The sequence below is a fragment of the Grampus griseus genome, assembly GCF_964374135.1.
Source record: "Grampus griseus genome assembly, chromosome: 1".
NCBI classification, from domain to species: Eukaryota; Metazoa; Chordata; class Mammalia; order Artiodactyla; family Delphinidae; genus Grampus; species Grampus griseus.
The window spans coordinates 107,704,174-107,717,899 of NC_139017.1; the positions used below are offsets into that span (position 1 = coordinate 107,704,174).

Genomic DNA, 13,726 nt, shown 5'->3' on the forward strand with positions numbered 1-13,726 from the left:
GGTTATACTTGAACAAGCAGTAATAACAATAATGAAGGAGCCCATTTCTTTTAGAGACAGTATTAGATTTTTGGGAAAACCTAGGAGCAAAATAAATAAACTTCAAATGGTTATCTGGAAGAGATTTTAGGACACTAATTATGCGTCTGGGTTTGCCTATATAATTTTCCAAATTTTGTGAAAGACTTCTAAGCTTTTACCAAACAAATCCTTTTCACGGCATGCCTTTCCAAGACCACACCTTATGACAGTATTGATTTCACTAAAGCAATACCAAAGGGAGACTCAAGTAATGGAGCTATGGGCCTGCCTTACCATATCAAGGTGAAAATAGTCAACTGCTTTACAGAACATTCAGGTGAAAAGAAAGAATTTTGCTCTTTGGCACTCCATTCAGACTCTCACTCTTTCTGTCTGAGAATTCCCATCCTCAGGATGGAATCCAACAACATAATTTTAATAGACACAATATGCTTATTCATCAGTCAAACATCTGGTCTTTGTTGCCACAATGGATTATTTTTTAAGTTGCTACCCCAAAAACAGCCATGTAGTTAAACACAAAAGCTAAAATTAGTAGTAACCAGCAACAACAAATAAAAGAGGGCTAGATCAACAGTCTGTGAGCTGAGACTACACAGAATTAGGTGAACAAACTGGCTTGGCTGTTAATTGTAATTTTTGTTGCTATTTTTGAGAAACATCACTTTCCTTACTGCTCAAATACAAACCAGGCAACTCCTTAAAGAAGGCTACAGGTCTGCTCGAATAGGATAATGGTTTTGACTTCATACTTGCCACTCACCTTAATGTTTGGGATGAGTTTCTGATCCTCGGATACCTGAGGATTGATTGCAACAAGTAATCCATTATACCCATTTTCTTGAAGCTGCACTCCGGCTCCCAGAAATAGGAGTTCCGGACCTAGGACCACCAGCAGAGTCACAAACTTCAGGCTGCAAACAGGACCTGCACTGTCCCCGTGCGTCATGTTGCAGAAAACCGTCTGCTTTACTCACACTGGTCCTGCTGGGCACATTGTGCTAAGTTGTCAATGGCGGAGCAGGTAGTTTCTTCCTGAACTTGGAAGGGCTTAGAGCTTGTGATGAAGGAGGTGCCTTCTTTGCAAAATCTGGGGTGGATCTTTCGGAGACCTGTCTCTACAAGTCTTTTTTCTCTGGGCGATGCCACACTTGCATGTTCTGTGGCTGAGCTTCCTCCTGAATCATGGTTTGGCAAGAAATCTTCCACCCCTTACTCATTTTATGTCTTCTCAAATGGAAATAAGACAAAAGGAGCTTAAAAGAGGGAAGCCTGGCTGGCTGGGCTGAAAATCAGAGAATCTGGGTTTTTCCATCCACTTGCAGTAGAAGTACAGAAATCTAGAAATCCTTGACAACCTCCTCCATCATTCAGAGCAATTCCTTCCCTACTGCACTCGTCATTTTTTGTTTGATGTAAGATTCCTTTGTCTGCTTATTTTGAAGATTTGGAAATCCATCCTGCAGCCCTGTCCCTGGGGCCTTGCATTAGGTAGTCTGGGAGAGCTCTCAGCTGATGGCTGGTGGGGGGAAGGTATCAGATATCCCCCAGAGAGGGCCAAGTGCCAGGAACTTGGATGTCTGTGCAGACCACAGAGGCCTTTCCTTCTGTCCTTGCTGCCTTTTCTCTCTTGATCAAGGAAAAGGATGAATTTCTCTTTCAGCACCTCTCTCCTGAGAGCAAGGCTATGCCTCCATCAATCTTCCACTTCCAGGCTTCCCTGGTGGTGCAGGGCCTGCCAGTGCAGGGGACACGTGTTCGATCCCTGGTCTGGGAAGATCCCACATGCCACGGAGCAGCTAAGTCCATGCGCCACAACTACTGAGCCTGCACTCTAGAGCCCATGAGTCACAACTACTGAAGCCCGTGTGCCTAGAGTCCGTGCTCCACAACAATAGAAGCCACTGCAGTGAGAAGCCTGTGCACCGAAAAGAAGAGTAGCCCTCGCTCGCCACAACTAGAGAAAGCCCGCATGCAGCAACAAAGACCCAATGCAGCCAAAGATTAAAAAAAAAAAACCTTCCATTTCTGCAGTAACTATCACAGGATCTGGAATATAGCAGGCCTCACACATATTTTATGAGTGATTAATAATATTACCCAATAATTTTATAATGCTTTAGAGCTTACAAATGAACCCACCTAAATGTCAATTCCCAGATACAGGTATAATTTTTTTATTTCTATTTTTCAATGAAGACACTGAGTCTCAGAAAGATTATGAAAATTAGCCAGTGGGGAAAGGCGCTAACTTTTATTGTGTGCTGGGCTTTATCCTTCCTATCTTATGGGTGACAAAACTAAGGCTCAGAAAATCTAAGTAACTTGTTCAAGGCTGTGTGAGTATTGTCATAGGGCTAGAATGAAACCAACTGATTCCAAGTTCCATTGTTTTTCAATGTACTGTGTCTCTCATGTTTTCAAGAAACTAGAAATGAAGTGTTAAGAGCTGAAATGTTGAGGGATATTGAAGGGGATTTTTCTCTTACTGTCCTTCTGTTTGGAACCTTTTCTCCCACTGCTTCTCACCTGTTTTCCTTCAAATTCCTGTTCTGTCCTGGAAGCCTGAGCTGAGCTCCCTACCTAGCTCAAATCCCCTCTTTCATGCTTTCAGTGCATCAGATACCTCTCCTTTGAAGCATGATCATGCCTACAATGTCACATTCATGTTGTGTAATTGGTTGTCTCCTTCACGCTGAAGGGCTTATGCGAGAAGGACCCTGTCAGTTTTTATCACTACCTCCTCAGCACCTAGATCAGTAAACACTCAATAAGTATTTGTTGAATGAATGAATGAACAGAATCAGAGAAGTAAATTAAAGCAGATTCCGAAGAAGCCCTGGATTATAGTGTGAAAATGATCTCCCCAACTTTGAAAGTATCAGTTCTAGAAGGTATCGCTTCTGCTCTGGAGCAGTTTCCCTCTTGATCCCTCTTGAAGGAAGTTGCTTGGGTTTTGGTTGTTCCCCTGGGGGTGTTGGAGAATAGAATATCGCTGGTCACCACGTGACTGCCAGAGTTGCTCATGCTACAGCTCAGAGGTCAATTTAGCTGTCTTGTCTTCTCGGGCTGATTCCCAGCCGTGGGTTTTTTCCCCTCGCTCACGCTGTGTCTACAGAGTGGAAGCTCCAAGGCGTGGCAACTCCAAAGGCTTTGCCTGGAACTGTGACTCATTGGACAGAACAATGCACTTTATTTTCAGCTTTCCTTGGCAGTTTATTTTCTTACACTAATCTCTTGTGCTTTTAAGAAAAACATTCCCATCAGCAAAGCAATATACTAAAAAATTAAACTCATAAGCCACACCAGGAGAGTAGCTTTTCACCACAATCAGGGATGTTTCTTCTTGCCACCGTGCATACTTATATAAGTTAACTGGCTGAGGGGGCCACTGAGGACTGACTTCCAGCTCTCTCTCTACTTTTTCTTGTCAACAGTTACAATGGCTCCCTTAGAATGTGGGGTAGAGAGTGCATGCAGCTTTATAAAGAACAGCCATAAATGAATAATCTTGTCAAACTTCACTTGGGTTAAAACCTGAACAGGCACAGTCGGGCTTTGCTCACCCTGGGCTGAGAGTCCAGGCATGACATCCATTCCTGTCTATCTACTTTTTGGTTCCTTGGTTCTGGAACCTAATCCCTGGGTCTGGCCACTTGGCTGGCACCTGTCTTTACAGATTCCCAGTCACTGACCCATTTTTTCACTATGTCTTGGGAGTCATATTCACTCCTGAAAGCCCTTTCCTACCACCTCTGTTCTGACCTACCCTGAGAACCCTTTCTGCTCTCAGTAACCAGGCCTGGGGTCAGGCTAGCTGCGGATCTCTTCTTCCTGCCTTCTCTTCTGATCAGGCTGACCCTACAGGAGACAAAACTAAAAAGCTGGCAAAAACTGACTTAACTCAATAACTTAAAGGCATTCCTGAGCAGAGTGTCCACTTCTGATAAAGTGTGAGACTTTGTCAAAAAACCCACCTTATCCTTTCGCTCAAAAAAACTCACTGCTTCTGCATATAGATTTTATGATATTTGAGAAATGAAACATACGTAAAGTGAAGAAATATGGGAATACAATGTTCAAGCATTTATTTCAATATTATATAAATTCTAGGAATCTGGTCTGTTTTTATCTGCTTTCAAGAAAATAAGAGTTATTCAATTTCAGTAACTGAAGAATCTAAAGCACATCTTTGTTCATTGTCTGAATCTGCAGTTCAACCTGAACCCAGAAGGCCTATTTTTTTTTTTCATGGAGTCTGTAGGTTGAGACCCAAAATCAAAGTGAGTTAAACATGCAGTTGGTGTCAGAGAATCAGGAGATTTGACATCTTGAGGAGTCCAAGAAAGTTTTGGATTATTTTCTTTCAGGCTTTTGTTTCAACTCATCAGCAAACCCATTTAGAAGAGGAAAGTATAATCCAGTGTGTGGCTTGGCTGCAAAGCTGATCGGCCACTTTCGTTTTGCAATGTTTATGAAATAAATCAAAACAGAAGGTGAAAAAAATTGTAGACTAAGAATTTGAATAAAACATGGAGCTTGCTAAGGACCCAGATGGCACATTTTATACCTCCCTTATCCCGTTTTCTTTATAGTTACACTCATTTTCAAGGCAAAGGAGTGAAGTGGATGGTGCAGATAGGGTCTGGGAAGTAATTTGTGTTTGGTGAGTCACCACCATGCCAAAGCATTGAGCGCTTACACTTCGTTTCTAGTTTCTTGAATTCTCCCTCTGCAGTCTTTCACCTCCGGGATTTTGCTAATAAGCCTTCTCCCCACCCTCATGGTGGCAATAACAAAGATGACTTTGTGCACCAGAGAAACCTCCAAAATTTGACAAAATGATTGGAAACAAGAACTACTTTTAATGATAAGCCAATAAAGAAAATGTGAGAAAGTTATGGAATATTCCTCATTTGCAAAAAAATTCTATAAAATTGCATTCTATAAAATATTGTTCTATCCATTATGAACCAGATAGTGTATAGTATCATGGTATGTATAAGGTATTATCATTATTACTATCATTATTTTTCCAGAGAAGAAAAAAAGAGAAAGCAGAAATGTAGGGGAAATGTTGTAAAGAGATGAAAATAACCAGAGAGACTCAGAGAACAAGAAACAGAAGTATTAGTATAAAATCTTGACTCTGTTTCCCTTTCTGTTTTCTTCCTGCTCTGATTCTGTCCTCAGTACCTCTCTGAGGCCCAGGGCTCTGCCAGATTCCCTGGCTTCCTCCATTCCCACAAACAGGGGGCAGCAGGTTTTTTGGTTTTCCTTCTCTCCTTATGCAGCTTCTACTAGTCCATTTAACCCCGCCAGCCCTGCAAAGAACAGGAAGCAACTCCAATTAGATCTGGCAATTGGGGGGATTAGGGCTCTCCCTTCTGTTTTTGGGGTGTAGGTACATGGGGCTCTGAATTCCCAGACAAAACTCTCAGCAAACAGAATTAGCCTGCAGGGACCTCCTTCTAGACTACAGCAAAAGCTACTTAGAGCAGTGCTTTTCAAACTTAAATATCCCTAAGAATCACCTGTTCAAATGCAGATTCCGACTCTAGAGGTCAAGTTAAGGCCCATATTCTGCACTCTTATCAAGCTCCCACGTGATGCTGAGGTTGCTGGTCTTTGAGCACCGCTTGGAGCAGTCTTTATATCAAGAGTTCCGGGGGAATATCCACGGATTTACTTCATGATTACAGCCTTCACACTAGAAAAAGGCAGTCTATGTAGTCCTTAAATATATTTTAAAATTTTCTTTTGGGAAAGGCCTGTGTTTTCTTCAGACTCAGGAAAAAAAATATTGCATTAATTATGGATTTTACAGTGACACCATTGTTTATTCTTTGGAAAGAAACAACTACAGAGTACAGAGTTAAAAATAACAACACCAATAAGTGGGTTTTAGATTCTCAAAAGCCATAATCATCTCTCTATTATTAAAGCCCTTGCCTCAAATTCAGTCTGTTTTCTTTTTGATCATTAGGTGAGTCTTGATAAGATTGTTTTAATGACCTCCGATAGATATCTAGCCTCAAGCAGTAACTCCCAAGAAGGTACCTTATTTAAACAAGGAACTGCTTCCTTAACTTTTATTTCTCTTTTTTCCCTTGCTCATTTATTCATTTATTCACTCAAAAATAAGATTGTATCAAATATATCTTAATAAGCCTGTTGAAAACATAAACTGTGTTTCTACTAGATGTCGGGCACTGTTCTAAGTGCTGGATGTAAAATGAATGAAATGGACCAAGTCCCTGTCTGCAGGGAGTTTACACTAGAGGAGAGAGAGAGACAACAAACAAATATAATGGGATACCTGGTGAAAGTGTTATGAAGAATAAGAAATCAGGTATAGGGGAAGAGGCAATGAGAGAGGTTTGTTATTTTGTATCAGGTGGTTGGGCAAAGCGTCACAGGTAATATTGTTAGGAGTGACGGAAGGAACCATTCGATCACTTGAGAGAGAAGTAGTGCAGGCCGACAGACGGGCAAGTGGGAAGGTCCTGAGGCTGGAGGATGCTTGGAGTGAAATGAACACAGGAGAGAGCAGTGAGAGATGCCGTGAACTGGAGGGAGCTGTGTCTAGAGCACAGATCACATAAGGCTTGCAACTGTAAAATTTAAGAAACAGAAACCTCAATTAAATAAAGTTTGGAGACCAGAAGGGGGAGCTCTCATGTCCTGAGATGATAGCTGAGCCCAACAGGAAAAAGAAAGACTGCTCTTCTTTTTATGAGGACTCAGCCAATGAAAAGCCATGGATTCTGGGTTTACTCTAACTTTCCCAACTTCCCTTTCTTCTCTACAAAGTCTCTCCTTCCCTTACTGTGGGGGACTTGCACGTGACTCACCATGGTTGGAGATCCCAAGTTGTAATTCTCTGCCCATCCCAAATCAACCCATCTTTTTTTGAGAAGTACCTGGTAGTCTATTTGGTCAACTAGAGCTCATGGGAAAACTGGAGTTTACCCATGGAAGGGGAAATCAGTGGTGGATGTGGAGGAGTGACGTGATCTGACTTTCACATGTTTTGTGAGGAGGCCAAAGGTGGAAGCAGCGGCCAGCAAGGGGGTTATTGCTGAATGCAGGTGAAATGGACAGAGCCCAGACAACAATTTCGGTTGTCTTCTTTTAGCCTTCCTTCAGCTTTCTAGGAGTCTCCTTTTCACCCGCCATTGAATATTTTTGCTATGAAGGTAAAATAAAAGCCCTTCAGCTTATAAGCTTATCAAGAGAGGAATCAAGGAATACTTATTGCCCAGAAGTGACGAGCATGATGCTAACTGCCAACAGAAGAGATAAAATGAGAAACAATGACTTGAAAAGAATCTGAGATCTGTAGTTACCTGTAGTTAAATGACATAAAAATATACTCCAAGTTTATAACATAAGGCTATGGTTCTTGATGCTTTGTCCATAAGTGCTCTGTAAATGGTAGCTATACTTGTTGTTATCAATATAATTATCAGTTATTGTCAGCTGGAGTCCCCTTACTCCTCAGAGACCTACCTGTAATTGGTTGTATCTATGTCAATTCCATGTCTTGTGGAAGATCAAGTCCCCCTCCTAGACTTCTGCAACTGCTTGGACACTTCTTTTTTTTTTTTAACACCTTTATTGGAATATGATTCATTTACAATGCTGTGTTAGTTTCTGCTGTATAACAAAGTGAATCGGCTATACATATAAATAAATCCCCACATCTCCTCCCTCTTGCGTCTCCCTCACACCCTTCCTATCCCACCTCTCTAGGAGGACACAAAGCACCAAGCGGATCTCCCTGTGCTTTGCGGCTGCTTCCCACTAGCTATCTATTTTTACGTTTGGTAGTGTATATATGTCCATGCCGCTCTCTCGCTTCGTCCCAGCTTACCCTTCCCCTTCCCCTGTCCTCAAGTCCATTCTCTATGTCGGCATCTTTATTCCTGTCCTGCCCCTAGGTTCTTCAGAACCTTTTTCTTTTAGATTCCATATATATGTGTTAGCATATGGTATTTGTTTTTCTCTTTCTGACTTACTTCACTCTGTATGACAGACTCTAGGTCCTACCACCTCACTACAAATAACTCAATTTCATTTCATTTTCTTCCTAGGCTGAGTAATATTCCATTGCATATATGTGCTACATCTTCTTTATCTATTCACCTGTCAGTGGACACTTAGGTTGCTTCCATGTGCTGGCTATTGTGACTAGTGCAGCAGTGAACATTATGGTACATGTATTTTTGGGTTTTTTGTTTTTTATTTACTTATTTATTTATTTTTATTTTGGGCTGTGTTGGGTCTTCGTTTCTGTGTGAGGGCTTTCTCTAGTTGCAGCAAGCGGGGGCCACTCTTCATCGTGGTGCGCAGGCCTCTCACTCTTGTGGCCTCTCTTTTTGTGGAGCACAGGCTCCAGACGCGCAGGCTCAGCAGTTGTGGCTCACAGGCCTAGTTGCTCCGCGACATGTGGGATCTTCCCAGACCAGGACCAGGGCCCTGCATTGGCAGGCAGATTCTCAAACACTGTGCCACCAGGGAAGCCCCCATGTCTCTTTTTGAATTATGGTTTTCTCTGGGTATATGCCCAGTAGTGGGATTGCTGGGTCATATGGTAGTTTTATTTGTAGTTTTTTAAGGAACCTCCATACAGTTCTCCATAGTGGCTGTATCAATATACATTCCCACCAACAGTGCAAGAGGGTTCCCTTTTCTCCACACCCTCTCCAGCATTTGTAGTTTGTAGATTTTTTGTTGATGGCCATTCTGACTGGTGTGAGGTGATACCTCATTGTAGTTTTGATTTGCATTTCTCTAATGATTAATGATGTTGAGCATCCTTTCATGTGTTTGTTGGCAATCTGTATATCTTCTTTAGAGAAGTGTCTATTTAGGTCTTCCACCCATTTTTAGATTGGGTTGTTTGTTTTTTTTGATATTGAGCTGCATGAGCTGCTTGTAAATTTGGAGATTAATCCTTTGTTTGCAAATATTTTCTCCCATTCAGAGGGTTGTTTTTTCATCTTGTTTATGGTTTCCTTTGCTGTGCAAAAGCTTTTAAGTAACATTAGGTCCCATTTGTTTATTTTTGTTTTTATTTCCATTTCTCTAGGAGGTGGGTCAAAAAGGATCTTGCTGTGATTTATGTCATAGAGTGTTCTGCCTATGTTTTCCTCTAAGAATTTTAGAGTGTCTGGCTGTTCATTTAGGTCTTTAATCCATTTTGAGTTTATTTTTGTGTATGGTGTTAGGGAATGTTCTAATTTCATTCTTTTACATTTAGCTGTCCAGTTTTCCCAGCACCACTTATTGAAGAGGCTGTCTTTTTTACATTGTATATTCTTCCCTCCTTTTATCAAAAATAAGGTGACCATATGTGCGTGGGTTTATCTCTGGCCTTTCTATCCTGTTCCATTGATATATTTCTGTTTTTGTGCCAGTACCATACTGTCTTGATTACTGTAGCTTTGTAGTATAGTCTGAAGTCTGGGAGCCTGATTCCTCCAGCTCTGTTTTTCTTTCTCAAGATTGCTTTGGCTATTCGGGGTCTTTTATGTTTCCATACAAATGGTGAAATTTTTTTGTTCTAGTTCTGTGAAAAATGCCATTGTAGTTTGATAGGGATTACATTGAATCTAGCTTGCTTTGGGTAGCATAGTCATTTTCACAATGTTGATTCTTCCAATCTAAGAACATGGTATATCTCTCCATCTGTCTGTATCATCTTTAATTTCTTTCATCAGTGTCTTATAGTTTTCTACATACAGGTCTTTTGTCTCCTTAGGTAGGTTTATTCCTAGGTATTTTATTCTTTTTGTTGCAATGGTAAATGGGACTGTTTTATTGATTTCTCTTTCAGATTTTTCATCATTAGTGTATAGGAATGCCAGAGATTTCTGTGCATTAATTTTGTATCCTGCTACATTACCAAATTCATTGATTAGCTCTAGTAGTTTTCTGGTAGCATCTTTAGGACTCTCTATGTATAGTATCATGTCATCTGCAAACAGGGACAGCTATACTTCTTTTCCAATTTGGATTCCTTTTATTTCTTTTTCTTTTCTGATTGCTGTGGCTAAAACTTCCAAAAATATGTTGAATAAGAGTGGTGAGAGTGGGCAACCTTGTCTTCTTCCTGATCTTAGAGAAAATGCTATCAGTTTTTCACCATTGAGAATGATGTTGGCTGTGGTTTTGTTGTATATGGCCTTTATTATGTTGAGGTAGGTTCCCTCTATGCCTTCTTTCTGGAGAGTTTTTATCATAAATGGTGTTGAATTTTGTCGAAAGCCTTTTCTGCATCTATTGAGATGATCATATGGCTTTTTTCCTTCAATCTGTTAATATGGTTTATTACATTGATTGATTTGCGTATATTGAAGAATCCTTGCATTCCTGGGATAAACCCCACTTGATTATGGTGTATGATCTTTTTAATGTGTTGTTGGATTCTGTTTGCTAGTATTTGGTTGAGGATTTTTGTGTCTATGTTCGTCAGTGATATTGGCCTGTAGTTTTCTTTTTTTGTGACAGCTTTGTCTGGTTTTGGTATCAGGGTGATGGTGGCCTTGTAGAATGAGTTTGGGAATGTTCCTCCCTGTGCTATATTTTGGAAGAGTTTGAGAAGGATAGGTGTTAACTCTTCTCTAAATGTTTGATAGAATTCGCCTATGAAGCCATCGGGTCCTGAGCTTTTTGTTGGAAGATTTTTTTTTTTTTTTTTTTTTTTGCGGTACGCGGGCCTCTCACCATTGTGGCTTCTACTGCCATGGAGCGCAGGCTCCAGACGTGCAGGCTCAGCAGCCATGGCTCATGGGCCCAGCTGCTGTGTGACATGTGGGATCTTCCTGGACCAGGGCATGAACCCATGTCCCCTGCATTGGCAGGCGGACTCTCAACCACTGCGCCACCAGGGAAACCCTGTTGGAAGATTTTTAATCACAGTCTCAATCTCAGTGCTTGTGATTGGTCTGTTTATATTTTCTATTTCTTCCTTGTTCAGTCTAGGAAAGTTGTGCATTTCTAAGAATTTGTCCATTTCTTACAGGTTGTCCATTTTATTGGCATATAGTTGCTTGTAGTAATCTGTCATGATCCTTTGTATTTCTGCAATGTCCGTTGTTACTTCTCCTCTTTCATTTCTAATTCTATTGATTTGAGTCTTCTCCCTTTTTTTCTTTATGAGTCTGGCTAATAGTTTATCAATTTTGTTTATCTTCTCAAAGAACCAGCTTTTAGTTTTATTGATCTTTGCTATCGTTTTCTTCATTTCTTTTTCATTTATTTCTGATCTGATCTTTATGATTTCTTTCCTTCTGCTAACTCTGGGTTTTTGTGCTTCTTCTTTCTCTAATTGCTTTAGGTGTAAGTTTAGGCTGTTTATTTGAGATGTTTCTTGTTTCCTGAGGTAGGATTGTATTGCTGTAAACTTTCCTGTTAGAACTGCTTTTGCTGTGTCCCATAGGTTTTGGGTCATCGTGTTTTCATTGTCATTTGTTTCTAGGTATTTTTTGTTTTCCTCTTTGATTTCCTCAGTGATCTCTTGGTTATTTTGTAGTGTATTGTTTAACTGCCATATGTTTGTATTTGCAACAGTTTTTTTCCTATAATGGATATCTAGACTTAGAGCATTGTCATCAGAAAAGATATGTGATACGATTGCAATTTTCTTAAATTTACCAAGGCTTGATTTGTGACCCACAATATGATCTATCCTGGAGAATGTTCCATGAGCACTTGAGAAGAAAGTGTATTCTGTTGTTTTTGGATGTAATGTCCTATAAATATCAATTAAGTCCATCTTGTTTAATGTATCATTTAAAGCTTGTGTTTCCTTATTTATTTTCATTTTGGATGATCTGTCCATTGGTGAAAGTGGGGTGTTAAAATCCCCTACTATTATTGTGTTACTGAAAATTTCCCTTTTATGGCTGTTAGCATTTGCCTTATGTATTGAGGTGCTCCTATGTTGGGTGCATAAATATTTACAATTGTTATATCTTCTTCTTGGATTGATCCCTTGATCATTATGTAGTGTCCTTCTTTGTCTTTTGTAATAGTCTTTATTTTAAAGTCTATTTTGTCTGATATGAGAATTGCTACCCCAGCTTTCTTTTGATTTCCATTTGCATGGAATATCTTTTTCCATCCCCTCACTTTCAGTCTGTATGTGTCCCTAGGTCTGAAGTGGGTCTCTTGTAGACAGCATATATATGGGTCTTGTTTTTGTATCCATTCAGCCAGTTTATGGCTTTTGTTTGGAGCATTTAATCCATTTACATTTAAGGTAGTTATTGATATGTATGTTCCTATTACCATTTTCTTAATTGTTTTGAGTTTGTTACTGTAGGTCTTTTCCTACTTCTGTGTTTCCTGTCTAGAGAAGTTCCTTTAGCATTTGTTGTAAAGCTGGTTTGGTGGTGCTGAATTCTCTTAGTTTTGCTTGTCTGTAAAGGCTTTAATTTCTCTGTCGAATCTGAATGAGATCTTTGCTGGTTAGAGTAATCTTTGTTGTAGGTTTTTCCTTTTCATCACTTTAAGTAGGTCCTGCCACTCCCTTCTGGCTTGCAGAGTTTCTGCTGAAAGATCAGCTGTTAACCTTATGGGGATTCCCTTGTGTGTTATTTGTTGCTTTTCCCTTGCTGCTTTTAATATTTTTTCTTTGTATTTAATTTATGATAGTTAGATTAATATGTGTCTTGGCATGTTTCACCTTGGATTTATCCTATATGGGGCTTTCTGCACTTCCTGGACTTGATTGACTATTTCCTTTCCCGTATTAGGAAATATTTCAACTATAATCTCTTCAAATATTTTCTCAGTCCCTTTCTTTTTCTGTTCTTCTTCTGGGACCCCTATAATTCAACTGTTGGTGCATTTAATGTTGTCCCAGAGGTCTCTGGGACTGTCCTCAGTTCTTTTCATTCTTTTTTTTTATTCTTCTCTGTGGTAGTTATTTCCACTATTTTATCTTCCAGGTCACTTATGTGTTCTTCTGCCTCAGTTATTTTGCTATTGATTCCTTCTAGAGAATTTTTATTTCATGTTTTGTGTTGTTAATCATTGTTTGTTTGCTCTTTAGTTCTTCTAGGTTCTTGTTGAATGTTTCTTGCATTTTCTCCATTCTATTTCCAAGATTTCAGATCATCTTTACTATAATTGAATTCTTTTTCAGGTAAACTGCCTACTTCCTCTTCATTTGTTTTGTCTCGTGGGTTTTTACTTTGATTCTTCATCTGCTGCATATCTCTCTGTCTTCTCATTTTGTTTAGCTTAATATGTTTGGCATCTCCTTTTCACAGGCTGCAGGTTTGTAGTTCCCATTGTTTATGGTGTCTGCCCCTAGTGGCTAAGGTTGGTTCAGTGGTTGTGTAGGCTTCCTGGTGGAGGGAACTGGTCCCTCTGTTCTGGTGGATGAGCCTGGATCTGTGTTTCTGGTGGACAGGACCATGTCCGGTGGTGTGTTTTGGGTTGTCTGTGACCTTATTATGATTTTTAGGCAGCCTCTCTGCTAATGGGTGGGGTTGTGCTCCTGTCTTGCTAGTTGTTTGGTATAGGGTGTCCAGCACTGTAGCTTGCTGTTTGTTGAGTGTAGCTGGGTCTTCACATTGAAATGGAGATCTCTGGGAGAGCTTTCGCCTTTTGATATTATGTGGAGCCAGGAGGTCTCTGGTGGACCAATGTCCTGAACTTGGCTCTCCCA

At 40.2% G+C, this 13,726-nt stretch overlaps 1 protein-coding gene across 1 annotated transcript in view; it reads right to left on the reverse strand.

Moving 5' to 3' along the window:
• The window catches only part of CLCA2 (chloride channel accessory 2), a gene marked incomplete at its 3' end in the record, with an annotated part of 37,311 nt that extends 36,305 nt beyond the window's left edge, over nucleotides 1–1,006 (reverse strand). Inside the window, exon 1 of the mRNA XM_082661448.1 lies at nucleotides 806–1,006. Within this exon, the coding sequence (XP_082517574.1) occupies nucleotides 806–991 (186 nt within the window). The 5' untranslated portion in view covers nucleotides 992–1,006. The remainder of the gene's footprint in view (nucleotides 1–805) is intronic.
• Nucleotides 1,007–13,726: the final 12,720 nt, after the last annotated feature.